Source organism: Podarcis liolepis, assembly GCF_965112155.1.
Source record: "Podarcis liolepis genome assembly, chromosome: 10".
Lineage (NCBI taxonomy): Eukaryota > Metazoa > Chordata > Lepidosauria > Squamata > Lacertidae > Podarcis > Podarcis liolepis.
In genome coordinates this window covers 70,448,781-70,472,363 of record NC_139562.1, presented here as the reverse complement: position 1 = coordinate 70,472,363, position 23,583 = coordinate 70,448,781, and the positions used below count along the sequence as shown (strand labels likewise).

At 41.9% G+C, this 23,583-nt stretch overlaps 1 protein-coding gene and 1 long non-coding RNA gene across 5 annotated transcripts; one reads left to right on the top strand and one right to left on the bottom strand.

Moving 5' to 3' along the window:
* Positions 1-11,369: 11,369 nt before the first annotated feature.
* Positions 11,370-19,577, bottom strand: LOC310688196 (uncharacterized protein). 4 transcript variants are annotated; one of them, XR_014516800.1, is made up of 5 exons: positions 19,497-19,577; positions 14,613-14,767; positions 14,251-14,386; positions 12,729-13,798; positions 11,370-11,717 (listed from the first exon to the last, which is right to left on the bottom strand). XR_014516800.1 is itself a non-coding variant. In XM_083464325.1 (5 exons), exons 3-5 carry the CDS (start codon positions 14,276-14,278, stop codon positions 11,521-11,523), a joined length of 435 nt encoding a protein of 144 aa, XP_083320451.1. In that variant the 5' UTR covers positions 14,279-14,386; positions 14,613-14,767; positions 17,976-18,422; the 3' UTR covers positions 11,370-11,520. The 4 variants fall into 4 exon arrangements, 1 of the variants encoding a protein (XP_083320451.1); XR_014516801.1 differs by lacking the exon at positions 19,497-19,577 and having other exon boundaries at positions 12,729-12,949; positions 13,589-13,798; positions 14,613-17,906; XM_083464325.1 differs by lacking the exon at positions 19,497-19,577 and adding an exon at positions 17,976-18,422 and having other exon boundaries at positions 13,589-13,798.
* A 612-nt stretch (positions 19,578-20,189) lies between these two features.
* On the top strand, positions 20,190-22,888 carry LOC310688197. Its single transcript, XR_014516803.1, has 2 exons — positions 20,190-20,421; positions 21,207-22,888. It is a non-coding gene; the product is annotated as an uncharacterized lncRNA (long non-coding RNA).
* Positions 22,889-23,583: the final 695 nt, after the last annotated feature.

Below are 23,583 nucleotides of genomic sequence, written 5' to 3'. Positions count from 1 at the left end.
AGCGCGCGCGATGTTTAAATAAATGCGCCGCGCGGCGCGGCAGTTGGGGCGGCTAACGGCTCTGGGGTGGCTGAGGCGGGGAAGGGACGCGGCGGGACGGGCGCTGAGGTGGCGGTGGAGACTTAGTAGCGAGGAGCACCATGAAGGGCGAGTCTTGGGAGAGTTAGGGGGCGGCAGCTCTTGAGTTCCTGAATATTCATTAGGCTCCTGTGAGGAAAAACGCTGGGGGTCTCCAGAAAGAGACGCCCATGTGCTTGAAGGCTCTTCTGGAGACCGAATTGGCTCGCGCTTTTTCTCCTGACGCGATCCGCGCACACTTTCGGCGCCTTTAAAACTTGCAGCAATAACATCCCTACCGCTCTCTAGGTTTAGTTGGGGTTGCGACAAAGTGGCGGTTTTCTCCATGAGGCACTTAAGGCATCCTCGCGATGCCCAAGCCCTCCGTGGCGCAGGCCCTTCTCCAAGGGGTCCTTCCTCGGTCTGTGGCCCCGGGGCTGGACTCGGGGGCATTTTGCCACCTGAGGCGAAGCGCAAAATGGGTGGTCTCTGCTCCTGCCAGAGAAAGGGGTGAATGACGATCAGGAACAAGGCGGGGAGTCAGGCTCTACCTTGGGATTAACTGCCCTCCCCTTGCTTCTTGGGCGGGCTCGTCCTGTGTAGAACCCGCGCGTATGTTAAAAGCGGGGAATGGAGGGATATCTTTAAAGCTGTGATGTGCAAGATGAACGCAAAGTACGGAAGAGAAATTAAAATAACGCAAGAACCTGAGGGAGCTTTAAGGTTGAAATCCTTTGCAGGGAAAGGAAAGCAGGAGGGCTGTTTGCTACAAAGGTGACTCCGAGGAAGGTGCTTTTTAATGCAAATAAAATGGCAGGCCCCTGTGGTCAGAAACTCTTGGGTGTAATTTGAATTCTTTTGAAATACAGCTGCACCATACATTCCTTTTATCTTGTTAGCTATTGAACCTCATACTGGAACAGTGTCGTGCCTTTTATGTGGTCGGCAACTAGCAGTAGGTCACTTTGAGAATAAATTAGGGTGGGACAGATAATGCATCAAAAGACAACTCCATAATAACAACTTGTAGTAAATGGGGGTTTTTTGGGGGGGAGATCAGACAGCAATTCTGTGGGTGCATTTTTACATAAAGACCTACTAGTAGCTGACTCATACGGTGAAATGGTAGAAGTAATAAAGCACTGTTTTATGTAACTGCTTTGCAATGCATATTTTTCACTATCCTTTATGCAGAACTCTTTCACTAAGTGAAATATTGACAATTACAACATAATTAATGTGAAATGAGCTACTGAATGAGAAATCTCTGGGTCTAGCATGTGCTCTGTCACAGCAGGAGTTTTAATTAGGTTATTTCTGGTCTTTCCTTTTGATGACCTTAACCTAACATCAGTGTTGAAATATTTTATTTAACAGTTGCCTAATTATACAAAACACCTGCAGTCCTCAGAACAATCTAGAGTAGCAAGTTCCAGTAATTTTAATCAGTTTTGTGTCAGCACAGCATTTTGAGAAGTAGGTGACCTATAATTAGATAATGCCAAAAAAAGAAGAAGAAAAGGTGGAAGTCTGTTGGAAATTCAAGTTCTTGACCTCAAATTTGCCTGCAAACCTGTACAAAAGCAGATGTAATGAAGCCTGAAATACCCATCAGTTACCTCAGGCTATATAATCATCCAGGTGTCAGTTGGTGTCAGTTCATTAATTGCAGCACTCAACCTGTATCCACTTGTTTAGACGTAATGGCTCACTAAGGGATATTTCTTCAAGTAATGGATTTTGTTCCTTGAATTGATCTTGCAAGTTGTTCCCATGACAAAAGACACGAAGTAAAGAGGCCTACCTTCTTACAGATCACATTGATTGAAATAAGTCAGAGGCAAGAAGCCTGAGGAGTGGGGCCCAAATGTGCTGCTAGTGTTGTTTGGTAGTGACCACCTCCTTAGGGATGTCCAGAAACTAAATCCCTTGGTAATTTCTAGCATAAGTGCATGCTCATGAAAAATAAAGCATCATCCAATGCACAATTTGCATATTCATACCTTAATCCTTTTTTAAAAAAATTGATAACCTTAGTCTTGAGCAGTGCTTCCCCCCCCCCCCCAGAAAAAATAGGTGCCAGTACTCACCATGAAGTTGTTACAGCAAGTGTCACACTTTTTAACAACAAAAAGATGCCGGTACTGCGTGCCCTTGAGTGCCTCCTAAAATCCCCACTGGTCTTGAGTTATATTTTGAACTGTTCTGGTAATTGTGTCTTGCAAAGTACAAAATAAAGATTATATTCATGGCTTTTACGTCGAGAGCTAGTTGCAAAGTAAATGCATATGACACACACAATGGATTAGAATGTGCAACCATATGCAGGAGGTGGATTTAGAAGTGATAAAGTATTCTTTAAGGTGCCAAAAAACTTACGCATTTTAAGATAGCATAAGAAATATGTATTAGAGTAACAAAACAAGTGATTATTTCTGTCACTTTGTGAGCCAAAAGTACAGTGTGAAAGGATTTAAGTTTACTCTGAACCTCACTATTTAGGTGAACTACCGGTAACTCATCTGATTTCTCCTTTAGGAACCCAATTAATGAGCTAAATCCAGTTTTCTTTTAATCCAGTTTCCTTTTAAATTTAAAAGTTTCCTTTTAAATCCAGTTTCGGTGTGTTAAATGAGCCTGGAACCAGTGAGCTACCTGAAAAGAGCAGCTTTTTAACCTCAATTCTCCAGAGTCCTGGTGACTGACTTGTCAGGGGCTTAAATGGGAAACATGTGTGTGAAAGATCTGACAAAACAAACCCTTTCACTCATATAATGTCCAATTAGCACATTTAAGACTTAAGGACATTCCCGATAGTGAGCAGATCAGAGCAGAGAAGTCTTGCTTTGTGCTATGAATGATTTCACCTGAATTTTGGAAGCCGGATCTCCACCCCCATTTTGACCATGACTAATCCAAAAATACTGGTAGGATTGTCACTGTATCAGCACAGCTAACCAGTTTGCTGCTTCAATCCCAGTGCTAGAAGTTCCTTTCGTCATGTGTTGCCACCCCTATTGCTGGAAAGCTGCAGTCTGGAGGGATCTCTAACTACAACATCTGAATACAATAGCAGCTGGCTGATAAATGAATAATTTGATCAGAACTGGTCCAGTGATACAGCTGGGTGAACCGACCTTCAGGCAGCAGCATTGCAGGTGTGGTGATGGGTGCATAGGCGAGGCCAGGAAGTCTTAATGGTGTCTGAGCAGTGCAGCAAATGCTTTTTTATTATGGCAAAGTACTGTTTGTTTATATGCTGCCTTTCAGCCAAAAAAAGCCACCTAAGGCAGCATACGAAGAATAAGCATCCAAAATCAAGCATGAACAATGCATTATTATTTTTTAAAAAAAACAACAAAAAACTTGACATTTCAAAACAAAAGCCAGAGACATTAGGATCCTGCCAAAAAGGCAAAGGACAGTCTGCACAAAAATGTTAGAAAAATCAGAAGTAAATATTTAAGCAACAGCTCCACCCTATGAGTCTCAGGTGGGGATGGGCTAAAGTAGATGTCCCTGGATAGCTCCAGCAGTCTCCCCTATAGACGTCCTAACTGGTTATCATTTGTGTCCCATTTCAGACAAAAATACCTTGGGCTTGTACTGAATTTGGGCAGCCTTCAAGGGTTTGTTTGGAGAGTTCTGGCCCTGCGACTTCCTATGTTCCACTTGTGCTTTACAGTTCTTATCTGAAAGCATGGAAAATCACAATATGGTTAAACCAGATGATTTATTTTTTACAGATGTTAATGTTAGTGGGGATACTATAATACAATTATACAAAAAGGGGTAAAGGCGGTATTCATTATAGAACACAATTCAAAACTGCATTCAAAAAACCATGGCAAAGTCTTTGCTTGTTTGATTCCTTCTTTACTTGCAGGTGTAGGGTAGGTTTCTTTATGACTTCCCCTTGCTCCGCGACAAGTTCCCCAGGCTTATAACTACTTTGAAACCTTCTTTACAAGCAGGGTTGTCTCTAACAATATATATATATATAAATATTTTTATTTTGTCTTGTTACGAGTTAATGTTTTTTAATGCTTTCAATGAAGTTCAAACTACTTTAAAGTGTTCGTTCTATCACTTTAACCTGTCCCTTTCCGGGCTCACAGCTTCAGTAATGGCTTTTGTAATTCTGCAAATGAAATCACATGCCGTTTAAACTACCATGAGGCTTTCCAAAAATACCATCCTTATCTTCATCAAATAATTGCACATAATCTTTCCAAATTACTGACAGCGAGCAAGCTCTAGACTAAAGGGGGCATGGGTGGTCTCTTACACTTAAAAATACACTGCAATCTCAGGGTGATTAACCCCTCACATTCTAAACACTGATCTAGCACTGTTTTTTGTAAAGAATCAAAATTCAGTGTTGAGACCTGTAGGTTCCAAAGTTTTAAATTGAAAAATAAAATGAGTAGGGATACTAAGGCCAGGGCTTCAGAAAAATCCTATGAGAACCAAAACGTTGCCACCCTGAAATTCTATCTCAAAAAAATTGCAGTGCAATTTTCCAGTCACACAAAGTATACAAAAATGCATATACTCCATTTAAGCTGCTCATGCAAATGCACATTGTGAAAATGGCTTACAGAGATGGATTATTTTAGGATACATAGCTTTGCAAAAATTTCCTCTCCTCACTCTGTTTGGGATTCCAGGTGTCTGGTTTACAAGGGTTATTATGCAGCTGTAACCCTGTGACAAGATAAAGCAGATAGTGTGTCGAGCAGGGAAAGAGTTAAAATATTTCCTCTAGTGAAGCCTATAGCCAGCTAAGACTACAGGTCAAGTATAAAAATTGACTGACCTTGTTAAACACTTCCTACAAGTCATGGGAATATGCAGAGTGGATATACAAATGACAATAAAGAAATCAATTTCAAGTAACAAAACACATGTAGTACAAGAGTAATTTGCAGCATAGTTCAGAAGGTGAATTGTTGGTTTCTTGGTATCAAATTACCTTGGTAAATTTATTATTGACTAGCATAGTATTTTTATATCACATCAGTACTTTTTCTCAGCCATATTTAAGGTGTTTGGAAAGCTTGCACCATGGTAAATTTGTTACTCTTTAGGATACCACAAACTTATTTTATGGTGTCCTATTTCTCAAGTTCCTTTTTTAGGGGAATGAGGGGACCCTATTCTGGGAACTGTACCATGGTCCCATGTACTACATAAGGAAGATTTTGGGCATCACATGGCAGGTCAGTCTCAAAGATGTGCTCTACCAAGCCCACATTCCCAGCATGTTCACACACTGCTCTCAAGAACATCTACCCTGGCTTGGTCATGTTCACAGAATGGAAGATGACAGGCTCCCCAAGGAGGTGCTTTATAGGGAGCAGGCACCCAGCTCATTGGCAGACCAACTCTCCATTACAAATATGTCTGCAAACGTGACATGAAGACTACAAGCATCAATCCCACCATATGGTCATCCCTTGCATATGACCGCAGTGCCCGGAATACAATCGGGTCATGCATTCATAGCAGTGACAAGATGAGGAATGATCACAAGGAGGACCACAGTGAGAAGAAATGCCATGGTGTATCTGTAACAGCACAACCAGATGCTTTCATTGCCCCAGCTGCAACAAAACATAACCCTCCAATATTGGTCTCTACTGCCACAGCAGGCTCCAACAGTTTGACCCCCCCCCATACACTCCTCCATCGACTCTAGAGACAGACAGATGCCAATTGCCATGGTGCCTCAACCATCTTGATTGCAGTTAAATCTGCTATCCTGTAATCCAAGGGTGTAGAACCTCAGGGTCAAGGCTTGAACTGGCCTTCCAAACCTCTTTATGGCCCTTGGAACACTCTCAAGACCCACATCCCTTCTCGAATGATGATTTTGACTTCGTCTAACTGTCAGTACGCCTTTCAACCAATGTCAGCCACTAGGCTCAGTAACTGGTTCTGCCCCGACTGGGCTAGGCAACTGGAGCACTTGCAGAGACCTTCCAGTCCTGGAAAGCAGGTCTCATCTCAGTGCACTGGACTCGCAACTGCGCATTGTGAGCACCAGACTCAGCAGAGTATAAATAACGCGGAAGCTAGCTGTGAAGCATAACTCCTTTTATTTCTAATAGCTACTACAAACTAAATAACTACTGGCTTGCATGAGTGTTACAGCTCCCATTCTGCCATCTAGTCACTACATAGATAAGACTTTCTCCACACACAGAGTGAGTCAGTCAGGAGCGGAAGAGTAGAAGAGCACTTTCCGCCCCCTCCTTTCTCAAAACATCAGATCAGGAGATGCAATGGGAGGGGGTGAAAATATCAACAATCTCCCCCTTTTCATACCAACCATTGCAGAATCTAACAGATTTGCAATTTATGTACATATACAGCGAGTTGTTCTCTGTTAACAACTTTGGTTAGTGCACCAGCAGGTATTTCTTTCCCTGGCATATAGGACACTTTCACAATTCCTTTCCGGATGCATTCTCTAGCTCGGTGAAGCTTAATCTGTAGCTATTTTGTTCTCTGTTTGCATCCTTGAGAGTGGAGCAAAGCTATACCTGTACAAGTTTTATTGTCCTGATAGACTTGAATAGGACAAGTAAATTTCACTTTTACATCCTCATATAGTTGTAATAACCACTGTCCATGAGAGAATGAGTTAAAGCGTTAAGTTCTGCTTCGCAAGAACTCAAGCTTACTGTTGCCTGCGTCCTATAAGACCAATCAAATAGGCATTGATTATACAAGTAACACACACCTGAAGTGCTTTTACCATCAATTGCATCACTGCCAAAACTGGCATCGGAATACATTTCAAGACCTCCAGATTTTTGGCTGGTGAACCTCAACCTGTAATGCACAGTGCCTTTTAAGTACCTTGCTATGCGTTTCAGCGCCTTCCAGTCTTAAACTGTGGGTTGGTTTGTATGTCTCCTGAGCAGATTTACACTTACAGCAATATCTGGTCTTGTACACCTTGCGATAAAACTGAGTTTGCCTAATACACTCCTGAAAAGCGTATCAGGAAAACAGCATCATGTTGGTAACCTGAGACCATGGGGGTGTCTACAGCATTAGCATCACTCAGGTTCAACCTTTCAATAACATCACTGATTTTACGTGTCTGATGCAGCAAAACATCACCTTGTGCGTTTCTCTCTACCTCTAGTGAGTGATAATTGCTGACTTTTCTGAGATCTTTCATATCAAAATGTTTCTGCAGCTTTGCTAGAGTGCTTTTGTATTCTCATCTGTCCACAAAAATAAGATATCATCTACAAGGCAAATGCAGTAGAGCTTGTGCTGATTAGATTCTTTCACGAAAACACAAGAATCGGCCTTCCCTTGCTGAAAACCTAGGGAAAACAGCACTTCTGTCAGCTTGGTGTGCCCAGCATCCTGTGCTTTGTTTTAAGCCATACAGGGTTGTTTTTTGTTTCGTTTTTCCAGTTTACAAACCATTCTGTTTTATTTGCACTCCATCTGGCAGTAACATGTAAATATTCTCAGTGAGAATTCCATATAAAAACACAGTATTGACATCGTGATTAGTAATAGTCATACCTTCCTCAGCAGCAATTTTCATCAACAGCCTAATACTCTCAAACTTTACTGTCAGTGAGTATGTCTCATGATAGTCCTGATCAGGTATTTTGAGAGAAACCACGTGCCACTAGTCTGGCTTTGTACCTGACTATTTTACCATTCTGATCAGTTTTTGTCCTGTAAATCTACCTGCTATCAACACATTTTTTGCCTGGTTCTGCTGGAACCAATTCCCATGTGTCACTCTGCTTTAGGGAAACTAACTCGGCTTCCATGGCGTTTAGCCAAGGTTCAGCATCCTTTGCGGATAAATTTTGAACCTCTTTGTAGTTGGCTGGTTCAAAAACTGAATCTGAGTTGCTAGTAACAGCAGCTTTAGCAAACTCTTTGGAGTACTGCTTAGGTGGTTTGGCCTTAGTAGCTCTTTCAGATCTACGAAAGATTCTCTGGTCCTCTGGGCCTGGTGTCTCCTCCTTGGGAGAATGAAGATCTAATGTAAACAAAGGTGCTGTGTCTAAATCAGTGTCAGACTCATCTGATTGTTTAAGAGAGGCTTTTGCACTTTGATAATCTGTGTCATCAGAATCTGCATCAGCATTATCGTTAGCAACAACAGGATCTGCCTCTATCTTAATTGCTTTCGCATCATCATCTGAAATGGGATGACATTGAAAAATGCCAACTGTGTCCCATTTTGGGTTACAATCCATGCTTCTGGTCAACCTTATCACCTTTGTCCCAGTCACTAACACACGATAGGAACCTTTTTCATAACCCAGAAAAATGCCATGTTGGCCAGGTTTGCTCAATTTGTTGTTCTGCAAAGTGTGTACCCATATCTCTGAACCGAAAATTCTTAAATGTTTCACATGTCTTCTTTTTGTAAAGCGTTTCATATGGGGTGCAATCAATAGCCAATTGGTATCTGTGATTGTATACGTAAGAAAAACAGGATAGAGCTTCTGCCCAAAAGGGATTGGATAGGCCTGAATCGTGCAACAGAGTTCTTACACCTTGTTGCAAGGTTTGGTTCACTCGTTCGCACAAACCATTTTGCCATGGAGATCTGGGCGTGGCAGTCATGTGCTCTATGCTCTGTTCAGTAAGGAAATTCAAACTGTTCTGAACAAAATTCTCCACCCCCTATCAGTAAATAAACAACGTACATGCTCATCGTGTACATTTCTAAGCCATGCACAAAATTGTTGAAACCTGGAAAAAGCTTCAGATTTCTTTTGCAGTACATATATTCCTATTCCATATGTTTGGGTCAATCAGTACCATGAAGAAACGTGAGTTGCCTTTAGAGAGTGCTAGAGGTCCAACCAAGTCAGCATGTATAACTTCTTAGCTTCTCTCCCAGATTTTACACCTTTGGGAGCTTGCTTAGCTTTGTTTTCTGCACAAGAAAAACACTTCATATGTTAAGGACAATTTTGCAATTTCATGCCCTCAACCATACTTGGCATTTTGGCTACTGCCCAGAAATGCAAATGGCCAAATAGACGCTGGTACGCATGTATACACTGGTCTTGCAGTTTCTCATTCTGTTGCGAAGTGTTACCTAAATACCCGATACCTGTTCAAGGTGTGCTCAAAAATCACAGGCACAGTAATGGAGAAAAAGAAAGTAAAATTTTATTGCTGACAGCAATAAAACCCAGCGGAATGGTTTCCAAAGACTGGGTGCCAGAGCTCTGGTGCTTTCGGTTTATATACCTTTTTCCAAACAGCTTTAGGCATTACATATTCATAAATTGCAGCTAAATCAAACCAATAAGTGTGGACACAACCCTGCCTATATCCTCCTATGTCCATTTAACATTTCTCCAACCTACATGTTAAGGCGAAAAGGGCTTCGTGATTTTGTTCAGAAATGACTCCTGGTTATATATTTAGCGTTAGTACACTAACAAAGCCTCCTCCAACAGCACCTATGGAATGGGTCGGGTAGATTTCATCACTGCACTGTTCCCCTTGGACTTCCCTCTGTTTCCTGTTTCTAGAGGCACGAGGAAGGAAAGTTTCTACAGTCACAGGGAAAGTGAAGGCTCAGATTCCCACACACTGGTAATTACCAGGGTGGTAGTTAGTAGCAAGCCAGGAACCATGGATTCGGATCCTTAATCGTCCATCCAGAATAGATGGATCCCTGTCTGGTGAAATTGACTGTATATTGGGGAAAGTATGGATACAAATCTGAAGATGTGGTGTTTCTTTGGTAGGAGGTATTGAAGGAACCCCACAACCAAAGTTTATCGGTGCAGTGTGAATAATTTCCTAGCCAACCTTTACATTGGTGGCATTGTACTTGGTGCCAATCTTTCCATTTAGAGTGCCATGCCCCAGAGGCATAGCAACAAAAACACAAGCCTTGGGTGGTTCTGGAGAACCGGAAATACCGGTAGGATGTGCCATTCAATTCAGAAGGAGGTGTAGCAAAAAGGCCACTTTGGTTATATATTAGGCCTTCCAACACAGTATCAGGATCCTTGATCAGTCCTGGAATGAGGGACATGTCAGCTACCTTTCTAGGATGTTCATAGTAAAGGGTGACATTTTCTCCATGTATTTGGAACATTTTCTTAGCATGCTTTACAAAGACATTTCCTTGTGTCACACTGGGGTTCCCCAGAATCAAGATGCACATCAGGATTAATATGGACTTCATCCTCAAATTCTAATTCAGGATCCAGGGATCCCAAAGATATCAGGCATCATTTAAGGGTTACAAAAGAGAAACTAATTTGTCAGACAAATTTACCCTCTTACCTGTCAGTTAAGGCTAGAGAGGACAGAAACTATCACTTTCTGTATACCAAAAAATTACTTAATTGTAGGAGGTCTGAGGTACACAAACTAAACTGGAGGCTTTTCCCTGCAGTGCCCCTAGTGGCACAACTGCACATTTCTCCTGTTTGAGAACTGCATTAAGAAAGTACAGTTTTTTTTGTTTCTTTCCCCCCAGAAGACACAGACCAAACTTTATGAAACATTCAATAGTACTTAACATAGAAAAACCACAGTAATTTTTTTCTATTTTTCTTTTTTTATTGAGCAAGAGAAATCTTAAAATACATACAATGCCAACAAACATTCACTTAATTGTAGATTATGAAGAACATAGATAGAAAAAAGGACAGAAGGAAAAGAAAGAAAAATAAATGAGTGTGGATAGAAAAAACAGTTTTAAAATACATATTAAGAAGTAAATTACAACCATCAAATATAGTAAACACTATGTGCGAATCTGCAAAGAAAAGAAACTTCCAACTAAACCCGTTGTGCTGATTTACAATTAAACTATTATTTACACAGTTATGTAAAGTTGTTTTTCTTTAGCGTAATTTAACTTTTTCTAACAGATACTTTGTATTGCATGGCTCATTCAGTATCTTGCCAGGAAGCTTTTATTGTTGCAGTACCCTTTGAGATACTCCTTAATTATTTATTCCTTATTTATTTAATTTAAGGTACAAGTAATTGATAAAAAATATTTTAAATTCAGAAATGCAATATTTGAAAGGTACAAAGTAAGACATGAAACAAGGTAATAATTTGCTGATATTTTTATTGTAAAGAACGCAGGGTGAGGGAGATGTGGGGAAGTCCAGTTGGTTATGTAAAAAAGTTTTGGAAAGTTGGATTTTTTCTTTTCTTTTCTTCTTTTTTCTCTCTTTTCTTTCGTTTCTCTCTTATATTTCTTATGTTTTGTATATACTTCTGATTTTGTATCTGAAAAATGTAATAAAAATATTTTTTTTTAAAAAATTATTTATTCCTTATTTACTTGTGTTGAGTTTCCTCTCACTATCCCCAATCTCCTTGCTAAGTACTCTATTAGTTTGCCTCGATCTTTTAATTGTTTCCAGAGATAAGTCATCAAAAACCATCACTTTCTTGCCATTACACAACAGTTTATCAAGTCTATCGAAGTCTTTCATTGCCTTGAATACCTGCTCTCTCTGTGTATCTCCCAAAGCACATTACCACGTCTCTCGGCCAAGTTGACTCATTTCTCAGCTTCCTGACCCTATGTATGCGGTCGAGCGCGTCTTTCAAAATTCCCAATTCCGGCAACAAATTGGCCATCCACTCAATCACTTTCTCCATATTTTCTGACTCTGGAAAAAAAATTTAGACGTAAATTCGACCTTCTGGCTCTATTTTCTAAGTCCATTAATTTATCATTAACATGCTTATCGTGTACCTTCAGTTTCCTGGTCTGCTCCTGCAAAGCCTTAATTTTTCCTTTGTTGGCCTGTGCCATTTCCCATGCAGCATTAACATTCTCTGCCATAAGTTCCACTGTCTTGGCCAATTTAGAGAGTTTGTCTTCTACTACAATATCTGGCACATTAAGCTTCTGTTAGATGCTGTGCTTTCTACCACAGGGCTGCGTCCACATCCCGACAGCAAACAACCTACGAGTAACTCTTTTTCACTCCCATTGGGATTGTTTAACTGGTTATACTTTTCTACTGTTTCGTTTCTTGTCTGAAGCACTAAAAAGCAGCTACGAGGATTACTAGCTCCATTTGTATGTCTTAGAATAGGGATGTTTTAAGACTCCAAATCCCATGTTCAATAGCCGATGGTGATGGGATCGGGAGTCTAGTAACATCTGGAGGGCTACAGCTTCATCACTGACATAAACCACACTTACTGTGTGCAAGCGAATTGTGCCTGTTTCACTACTCCTGGCTCACGGGACCATACTCAGTAAACTAAGAACAAACCTTGGCTACAGAAAATGTCTCTATTTTCACCCAAGGAATGTTGGAGAGTATGAGTGCCCCGGCAAAGAAAAGGATAAAGAAAGGGAAAAAAACAGCAATTTTGAGCTAAAGGTTGAGCTAAAGTTGCAGCTAATTGGCATGACGATTTTTGGTGCAACGATTTTGGTGGATTTGCTCTGAGGATGGCCCTTAGTTAATGCCCGCTGCCCTCAGTTCATATCCAAGCCCTGTAGAAATTGCTGCCTCAGGTAGAGTGCAGGCCTGCCAGCCAGCCCTAAATGGTGCCTCCCTCCCTCCCCACGATACCTTCTCACACCCTCTGCTTTCCTTGCCTGCCTGGGCACAGTTATTTCAAAGCAGGAGCGCCTGCAGGCATTCCTCGCTTCCGACCCTCACCTCCAAGTAGAATGCCATGCCAATGGCTCTTTTCTTAGAGTTAGGACGACGCATATAGTCACATGCCAGTCTGGAAATGGGCTTGAATCGCTCCTGGGATGATGTGAACAAGGTCCTGAAACATCCCTATGGCTCTTTTCTTTGAGTTGGGATGGCGCAAGCTATCTCTGGCCAGTCTGGCAATGTTCTTGTACTCTTCTGTGGAGGGTGTGAATAAGGTCCTGAAACATAAGAGTAAGAGACAAAGGATGCACAAGCCTGAAGCTGGCAGGAAGAACCGCTAAGTGTTCCTGCACAACAACCACCACCACCAGGGTTACTTGCACCCCGCCCACCTGATTGTGTTGCCCCCGTCACTACCCTCTACTCCTCTCCGATTTCACCCAAGTTGTATCCCAAGTCATATGTAGCTCTCTCTGTCAAGGAAGGGATGCTTGAGAGTGCAGGGCAGTATCTTGCAAATCAATCTCCAGAGCCAGCAGAGTTTGCTGAATATGATTTCCAGTGCTCCTGCAGAACTCGGAGCTGGCAGGAAACAACCCAGATATAAATGGTGTAAAACAAGAGTAGTTCATTTGCTTTTCTTTTTAGCCAACCCCAGTATCCAGATTTGCTCTTGCAGATTTCATTCCACCCTCCCTGTAGACATTATCTCCTCTGCCCTGTTCTTATGAAACAATGATGAATGCAAATGGATTTAGAGAAGTGGTAAATTGTGGAGTTCGCTCCCCACATAGGTGTGTTGCATGCTTCCCTCGCCCCCACGAGACCTTCTTACACCCTCTGCTTTCCTTGCCTGCCTGGGCACAGTTGTTTCAAAGCAGGAGCGCCTGCAGGCGTTCCCCATTTCCGACCCTCACCTCCACGTAGAATGCCATCCCTGTGGCTCTTTTCTTCAAGTTGGGATGACGCATATAGTCCCGTGCCAGTCTGGCAATGCTCTTGTATTGCCCCTGGGATGATGTGAACAAGGTCCTGAAACATCCCTATGGCTCTTTTCTTAGTGTTTGGACGGCACATGTTATCTGGCAATGTTCTTGTACTCTTCTGTCGAGGATGTGAACAAGGTCCTGAAACATAAGCGTAAGAGACAAAGGATGCACAAGCCTGAAGCTGGCAGGAAGAACCGCTAAGTGTTCCGCTGAAGGTGCACCTGTGACGCCTGAGATACGTATTTTCAGGACAGGAGAACACCATTCAGCAGAGGTCATCATCAGATCAAGATCTCCCAACTCTATGCAGGATGCAAGTCAGGACCCTGGTCCATCTCACTTAGTGTTGTCCACACTGACTAGCAGTGGCTGTCTAGGGTTTCAGGTGAGGGACTCCCCGACATGGAGATGCTGGGACCCTTCTGCATACAAGGCAGGTGCTCTGCCACTGAGCCTCACAGCGACGGACCACTAAGATGCTGCTAGGCCAGTTATTAAGATGTACCCCCCCTCCCAGCAAGAAGCCCCAACCCCCATCCAGCTCCCATTCAAGAACAATCCAGAAGAGAAAAACTGAATGGTTTTGTTACCACTATTGGAGTTTGTGACGTGCTGCATCGCCTGTAATTGGGGTCTTTATCCTGAAGCCTTCTGAGGATGGGTTTCATCAGCTTGCTGCTGGTATATGGATTGGCAGCCAAGGCTTTCCACATCGCTGCAGCTCTTCTGCAATTTTTCAAAGAGAAATTTTCTTTTTTTTTCCTTAAAAAAAGTCAGGCTTTTTTTTTTTTAACTTTATATCGTACATGCATTAAATTCAGCTCTCCCCATTTCCACATCACGAAAACTTTGCACACTGGCATATATACCTTTTGCAAAGCAATCTCCCCTAATTTTATGTCTTTCTATATGGTATTTCCCCTTAACACACTCATCTCTTAGAGGCCCTTACTCATTGCACTCTGCTGAGCACTCCAGCAAGCTGTCCACCACTGGGCTCAGACGCTTTGTGGCGAGGCTGACGACTGCTGAAAGTGTTTCTTCTTTGGTGCTCGAGTCTGAGATCTGATGGAGATGGTAGTAAACCTCCTTGACAATCATGGGCAGCTGGAAGAAGATAAAAGAAGACCAGGATGAGAAAGTGGTGGACCTGAAAGAAAGCAAGGGATTTTGGAGAAATGATATATGACGAGATAAAAAGGATATTCAAAGTGATTATACACCCTCCCCAATGAAAAACAAACAAAACAAAACTGAAGCTTTTGGGGTTATAGGGTCAGAAGTTCTAAAAAGATGGTTAAGTTATTTGCATATGTGACTACCACCGCTAGGATTCTCTATGCACAGAAATGGAAAAATGAAGAAGTTCCCAGCAGAAAAGAATGGATAAGCAAAGAATAGATCTGCAAAGCTGGCAGCTAAAATAACAGAACTTAACCATGACTGTTTTACGTTTAATGGAAGCCTTTTTAGGACTATTTGAAGAAATATGACAATATCACAAATTCGCGAGCAGGATTTGAACTATGAGCAATGGAAATAATTAGAGACTGTTGTATTTTTGCTATGATACAAAAGAGTGAAGTTAGGGTGCAGCAATGCGATAGAATAAAAAAACACCATGGAAAACGGGATGGAAAGTAGGTGTCAGGGCGCCTTCAGAGCACTCTGAGTCCCCTGGCATACGATACCCCAGTGAGGCTGAACTGAACGGGCAGCAGCAGGAAGAGGTAGCAAACCCTGCTACCAAAGATGAAAGAAGCCAGGAACAAGCAGGTTTTTTTGGGTTTTACAGCCCACGGAGGGGGAGGGAACACAAAGAAAAGAGAGGCAGGAAAGTGAACAGGCAAGTTCACAGACCGTGCAAGGGTTAAGTTCTGAATCAGAGGAGGGGCGAAGGCCTGAGTCCCCTCACGCAAGGCATATCGGGAGATTACGCGAACGTGGGTGGTAGGTCGAAAAAATTCCCCGCTTTAGCTCTTGGAAAAGACGCCGTAAATCAGTGGGACCAACTGACGAGAATGACACAGATTGAAATGCCCAGTTGTGGAAATAGCAAGAAATAAAAGCTATAAAAACGACAGACCTTGCTGCTACTGTTTGTGTGTGAAGAGAGCAACTATGCGCCCCTGATGGGGGGGGGGAGAGGGAAATTTATTACGTATTGGGATTTTATGTGAAATTTTGGAAAATTTTATAAAATATATATTGTTTAAAAATACCGGGATGAGAAAGAAATGACTATTTGTTTGTTTGAAAATGTGTATTTAGATTTTCAATATAGCTTACAAAAGGGAACCACAAAAGAATATAAAACAGATCAAAGAGCTCATCTCTCCTGTTAAAAAGCTGCAACCTAGGAATAGCAATGGTCCATTGACCTCAGTGTTGTCCACATTGTGTTTCCTTTGCATTGACATGAACAGGGTGGAATAATGTACTGTACATTTCCTCCTGATGCTGGTGTTCCTGTCTGTTTGGACTCGTGTGAGTACTGAGCATTATTTTTAAGTACTTTCCCATCAACTTTTTCTGAGCGCAAGGATTTTCTAAAAAGACACTGGGTCTCTGCATATGGATTTTATAAGTGTCAGAATTCTGTGCTCACATGTGATGTGAACTGGAGTCCTTTATATACATCTACATCAGACTATAGATACCGTTCAGAAGTCACCAATTAATTGAGCTAATCTACATTCATTGTTTTGGAACAAGGGTCAAATCATGGTTTCATGATTTATTGCTATTTATTGCTAACGAAGCCAGGGGAAAGGATGTAATACATTCTGATTCTTCCCTCCACACAGCAAAGTATGAATAAGCCATTGCATGACTCAATGGTGCTCTTTCTGTTGCTATGTTAATGTAGAATTTGCATTAAGCTGCCATTGTAGATAAACAAGAAACTAATCACTCAGTGATCATTGTATAATATTGATTCAGTAATGATTTGAGATTATTAGCAAGGAAGCTATTGTGATTGGGATATTCTGGTAGATGTCACTAAATTTGAGTCCATTGCACCGCATCAATATATTTTCCCCAATCTTGTACAACTAGAATCTGAGGAGAAAGAAATAGGTTCCTCATCTTCCCATGTTCCCATGTGCTGCTTCTGTAGAGACCTAAAGTCTATCCACTGTACATAGCCCTATTTGCAATAACCTGTTCATGAACGACATTCAGGCTATAATACCCAGCATAAAATAAATACGTTTGTTTTTGAGGGGGAAAACATGCTCATCAGAGTGTATTCAAAGAAAGAATAAAATTATATTCACAGATCCTGTTGACTTTTTTTTATCAGGCATTGTTATAAACACAGCTTGTGGCAGAATGGAGGTAGCTGAGAATAATTCACGGGAACCATTAAATCTTATTAGCAGAATTGTTTGCAGACACCAGGACTGGTGTCTGTCTACAGCAGCTGTCCAGGATTTTGTTTGCTCAGATTTCATTCTTAAACAGATTTGATAACAGTGCATTTGTCAATGTGAATATGTGTGTGTGTGTGTGAAGTAAAATTATTAATACACTAAATATACATATATACATACATGGATGTAGCCAGGATTGGGGGGGGGGGTCATAATCCTCTGTCTAGCAGATTTGGAATGAAATGTCTCAACAACAGTTGTTTAAAATTCCTTTCATTTGACCCCAAATGCTTAGAAAAATCTGTCAAAATCTTTATATAATTTCTACTTGTAGTTAAATATTTTTATTTATTTACTTGATTTGGGGCAGCTGTTCTCCCCTGGCTATGCCCACGAGTTTCCAAGAAGCTGAACAATATATCATATGTGGTGGAATTGTAAAAAGATCAAAAGCTTTTGGGAAATTATTTATAATGAACTTTATAAAAGGTTTAGATTATTTTTTACTAAAAAAAGGAAGCCTTCCTCTTAGGCATTATGGCAGCAGATATTCCAAAGAAAGGAAGGAGTATACAGTGGTACCTTGGGTTAAGAACCTAATTCGTTCTGGAGGTCCGTTCTTAACCTGAAACTGTTTTTAACCTGAAGCACCACTTTAGCTAATGGGGCCTCCTGCTGCCGCTGCCGCGCGATTTTTGTTCTCATCCTGAAGCAATTAACCTGAAGCACTATTTCTGGGTTAGCGGAGTCTGTAACCTGAAGCGTCTTTAACCTGAAGCGCATGTAACCTGAGGTACCACTGTATTTGTTCATATTATGAATTTGCTCTCTTCATAATATGGAAACTCTGGCCATCACCAAGATTGCTGCTGAGGCATGTGCTGTTGTGGAGAAGGTGGCTAAAAATCGGTCCTCCTGTCAGGGAAATATCTTCTCACCCAGTCAAAGATAGTACACCTTCTCCTTCTTTAGCAGGGTTTGTCTTTTCATCCAGTGAAATAAACTGCTCGTGTATATATATGTGAAACAAAGCTTTCATAGTAGAAAAATGAAACATACTAACTGAAATGAAACATCCTGAGGCAAGGAACAGCCTTTTCTAACTGACAACCTGAAGGGAGGGGCCGATTCTGGAGTGCAGCATAAAGCTCTGCTCACTAGAGGCCAAGTCTTCTATTAATCATATTAGGCTCCAGGGCTTTTCCTACAATCCCCTTCTCACTGTACCTAATTTGAATTCATCCCATCTAATTTAGCACATAAACTCTCAAAACTTTCTTTCAACAAAGGCTTTGTTAAAATATCATTTTTGTTGTTGGACAGTACAGTGGTACCTCAGGTTAAGTACTTAATTTGTTCCGGAGGTCCATTTTTAACCTGAAACTGTTCTTTTAAAAAAAAATTATTGGTTTTTCACAATTTATATAAACACAAACAATACACAATACAAACAAACAAACATGCATAATTTCAAATCCTTATTTCTTAAACCTTACTTCACCGACTTCCCCATACCTCCCCTTTCTGCATCCCAATTTTCAAATTTGTTTCAGCAAATCCTCCCCCTTAAGTTTATCTAATTATCCCTTGTTCTTTTCTTTTACTTAATCTTTTACAGCTGTAATCCCCTTTTTTCTATACCCTCAACATTTTAGCACTCATTGTAACCTGAAACTGTTCTTAACCTGAAGTACCGCTGTAGCTAATAGGGCCCCCTTCTGCCGCTGCGCCGCCGGAGCACAATTTCTGTTCTCATGCTGAAGCAGAGTTCTTAACTTGAAGCATTATTTCTGGGTTAGCGGAGTCTGTAACCTGAAGCGTATGTAACCTGAGGTACCACTGTGCTGTATTTCAATAAACCCCTTCTGGCTCAAATCTCTTACCACATGGCATTTTATGGCTACTGTATGTGTATTTGTCTTCTCTGTTTGCACCGATTTAAGACAATGATTATCTTCCATAAGCTTTATGGTCTTAGAATCTGGTATTCCCAGATCCTCCAAAATCTTGTCAAGTCTTTGTGGTGCTTTGCATGTTTCTGCAACAAAAACATACTCTTCTTCTCTTGAAGAGTGAGCTACTGAATTTTGCTTATGACTAGCCCAACTTACAGCTCCATTCCCATATGAAAACACAAACCATTTGGTGGACTTACAATCTGTTCTGTACCCAGACTGCATCTGAGTATCCCACTAATTTGTGATCTTGTAAGTTCACATTCTTGGTATTACCCTGTGCCCTCCATTTTTATTGTATGATAACTTTACAAATTTAAAGCACACAAGATGCCCCCAAGAGCCCATGAGGATTGCCTTTTGAATACTCAAGCACAGGGTTTCATTGTAACATGTCAAGACATCTCTGTATTGCAAGTCAATTGTTTCAAATATGGAGTTGTGTCTTTAAAGTACTTTTTATTGAGATTTGTAAAACAAAAGCAAAAGAAATCTGGTTTTCACCACTGCAATTCTGGTGCCAATGTTTTGCAGTTATTCTGCAGTGTCTTGTGGCACAATCTCCATGTTTGGCAATCATTTTGCCAAATATATATCGTTTCTACAACTTGATGTCATGGTGATACAGTTGGTATTAGGATCCAAGATCCATTGCTTTTTGAATTGATACATGAATATATTAACCATGCTAGGGGTGAATGGAGAGCCCATTGAGACACCTCTAATTTGATAATTAAAATCATGTTCAAATCTGAAATAATTATTTTGAAAAATTAGGTCCCTAATTTCCATTAGAAAGAAAGTAAGGGGTCAAGAGTATCTATCAGAACGATCCTGTCAGGCTTCAGGGAATCTGATCTACCTCCCTCATGGCAGGCTGCCAGTAATGGAACAAACAAGAAGCTCTTCCCAAACTATTTTATTCAACATTCACAGAGAGACTTAGGATGCAGTCTCTCGGATAATGGTGGTTGCTCTGAGTAAAGTCCCACCCCCTCTGTCTCTCCTATTATACATCATCCCTGCGTCAGCTGATCTGGGCTTTCTGCCTCTGAGCTTTCTGTTCTCCTACTCTCAGTGCCTGCCGGGTCCTGGGAGAGGGGGGATCTGGAAGGCTTTCTAAAGACATGGAGTCTGTCAGCTGTTTCTCCCCTGGTTGTTATTCTTCCTCCTGCTCATTTCCCAATATTTCCCAGCTTCTCTCTGAACTATGACCTTCTGCAAACCACTGTCTATACTATAATCTATACTGTCTCCCTCTTCTCTGGGAAGTGTGGGGGGCAGTGGTCCCCGCCATTCCTCCTCAGACCCAGTCCCTGACAGATCCTGGCCACATCTAAGAGAATGGGCGTATACAAGGAGTGTACATACATGGTGACCAAAATGTCTGATTCAGTTTGTATGAAATGAGTAGTATCCTTGATAATAGGTGTCTGGTTTTTTTTTGGGGGGGGGGGAGATCGGAAGACCCATGGATTACAAATTTGATTAAGACGAAAGTTGGAGCTTTTGGGACACTTGGACTTAAAAGGAATAAGAAACATGATTTGGGCTCCACTTTTGAATATGGAGGTCTGGTTGGAAGAAACATAGACCCTATTGGGACAGAGCTTCTCCGAGACTCGATGCCCAACTTAAAGGACTACCAACAAAACCGGCAGAGAGGGACTGAGAGAGATTTGAGGGCCTCGGACGTGAGGGATCCAGGCTGAGAACTGATAGACTGATGGATATTCTTTGGGGATTGAAACCGGGAAAGGGGGGGGGCGAGAGTTTTGGAATCCAAAGGGTGTATAATTATATGTTGTTTTCTGTTATTTTGTTTTGTAAATAATATAAAAATTGGGAAACTTGTGGAAGGGAACTTGGGTCGACCTTAGAAAAGGACGTAAATGATGAGTATTGTGGTTTAATCGAGGTCTATAAGTTAAATTTGGTTAATTAAGACGGATTAAGTAAAATATTAATAAGGTAAAAGTTGGAGATAAGAACTTGCTGAGTTAACTATTGGAATTGGGATGCAAGAAGGGGAGGTGTGGGGAAGTCTGGGAAAGTGGTTAAGAAATTAAGGATTTGAAATTATATATGTTTGTCTTTGTGTTTGTATGTCTGTATTGTGTATTGTGTGTGTTTATATAAATTGTGAAAACCCAATAAAATTTTTATAAAAAAATAAAATCAATTAAACCAAAAAAAAAAGAAAAAAGATAATAGGTGTCTGTTTTTGTAACGTGTGGCTGGCTCAGGCAGGCAGCATGCGGCGGGGTAAGGCAAGGTGGGTGAGAACCCATTGGCTCCACGGCCCACAAAGGCGGTGGATCTTTGGGTTTGCAGAGTGCAAAGCTGAGCCAGAGCCCAGCAAGGGTTGAAAGCAGCAGAGAGGGCCAGGTGGGAGGATGCCAAGCGCCGGAGGGCTCCTGACAAGCGGTCTCTGCCTGGAGGAGAGGAAGGCAGGCTGGAAGGGCAGCGGCTGCTACTCAGTTGGCAAACTGCCTGCTTCCTTGCCAGCCCTGTGGAGCTTCAGCATTCTAAACCAACTGCAGCTTCAGATCAAGCTCAAGGGAAGCCCCACGTAGAGTGCACTGCAACAATCCAGACGTGAAGCACCCAACAGTTTAATTGCTGTGGCAGGGCTTTGCTGGTCTTGGCATGGCCGTGGTTGTTGAACCAGGTGCAGCTGGTAAAAGGCACGGAGGCTATCTGGGCCTCCAGTGATAGATCTGGACGCAGAAACCCCCACAAACTGTGAACCTGTACCTTTAAGGATAACATAGTTGCTGATGATCTGATGTTTGTAAGAGAAATTGTAGCTGATTTTCTGAGGAACCCTTTACTCTGCTGAGAACCACATTCCCTTAAGGGTGATGCACATGCAGGACATGAGGACTGAAACCCAAAATGGGTCTGCTGAAGTCAAATGTGGCCAGGGCATCACTTTCTGCATGCTGTCTCTGCCAGCCCCCTTCCTCCTGTTTGCCCCTCCTTGTCACCTACATGGAATTAGGCCAAGGGCAAAATGCAGCCCTTGGGGCACAGACTTACACCCCCCCTTTCTCTAGGGCTTGATGCCGCCTGTGTAACAAAAAGAGTAGCACTTTTGTCTCCAAGAAAATTAGCTTGATGTTTATATTCGTTTTCTAGTGTCTCTCATGGATGAAACCTGTTAAATTGTTAATCCTGGTCTGAGTCCCACAGAATTAATGCAAAGTATTCACAGCATGACTGTGACATATGCTTATCCTAAAACTTTGACTAGTAATACATTTATATATGTGTGCTCGGGCAACAGTAAGATAAATCAATAATGAATCATAAGTATTGGGGACATTTCATATAGCCAGTTCATCTCTAAAGTCATGTATCTTCCTATTGATCCAACAGCTTTTTGGTGTTGAGTGGCCTTCCACGGCTTGGAAGGGAACAGAGTTAGGGATGTGACCTCCATGCCTTTTGGGGTGTGGGTGTTAGGGGAGGAGTAATAACTGGTGGGATGCACATCATGCTCCTGGGGTAGTTTGTCCACTTTTAGTCCCCACTCTGCACGTAGCTCTCACTTGTGTCTCCTAGAAACTGTTAGCAATCAACAGTGAGCACACCCTGCGAAACAGCTTCAACCAGTTACCTAAACCAGGTGAGGGCAGCCGTTCAGTCTTAGTGAATTAGGGACTTCTCCTGCATGCGAAGTTGATTGAGTGGACAGGACCAATAGTGGGTCCAGAGGTCAAGAAGGTCGTTTCTGCACATGCAGTAGAAGGAAGTGAGGGGCAGATGGGGCTCGTCAACCTGGGAAGGTGGCCCATCTAGGAGAAAGAAAACTGATTTTAAACCTCCACTGCATTGCAGAATATCTTCAGAAGAAGACAGGGCTAAGGAGTAAACCCAACACAAATCTGGAATGGAGTCCCTAAGATGGCTGGATGGCACCTTGTACTACTATTTCTGGCAACTCCTGCAGTGAAGCGGGTGCCAAACATTGCTCTTTCTTTGGACCACATCAGCAAGGCTGTGGCGTTCGTACAGAGCCCCCGGTTGCCTCATGGACTATTGACCCATACACCACTAATCCGCCGCCGCCAAACAGGTCTTCCCTGGTTTCAGTCAGGTTCTTAAGTTAACAAAGAAGAGTGTAGTTTATTACACAAATAAACTTTAACCGCATTAAAAACGTCGTTACTCTTTACCTTCTTAAGTCTTATTTTTATCCTGTCTCTAACTCTTCTCCCTCCCCTCACACAAGAACCAACTGCATTAACTGTCTATTTCCAACTGCCTGCCAACTGCTTTCACAATCAACCAACCCAAACCTCGGGCTAAGCCCTTTTATAAACAGGTGGGCTCCGCCTCTGGCTTTTCTATTGGTCTACCTATTGACTCTTTCTCTCCCCCGTACAGACATTTTAAAAAGAACGGGCAAACACCACAAAGGCAAAGAAGGGGATCTTGCTGTCTGGGCAGTCCAGGACCTTCATACTGACTGCCCAGGCTTGCACTCCAGGGAGGTCACTTTGGTACTGTTAATGGAGCATTTTGACTTCACCCCCCAGAGGCACAGTCCATTGTCTCTTGAGACCAATGGATGCCAACAATATTC

Coding starts and splice junctions, on each gene's coding strand:
- LOC310688196 (XM_083464325.1), bottom strand. CDS start 14,278: ATGCAGCACGTCACAAACTCCAATAGTG. Junction 13,799..14,250: donor CGTCACAAACTCCAATAGTG/GTAACAAAACCA, acceptor CTTATGTTTCAG/GACCTTGTTCACATCCTCGA. Junction 11,718..13,588: donor GGATGGCATTCTACGTGGAG/GTGAGGGTCGGA, acceptor TTTTTTTTCCAG/AGTCAGAAAATATGGAGAAA.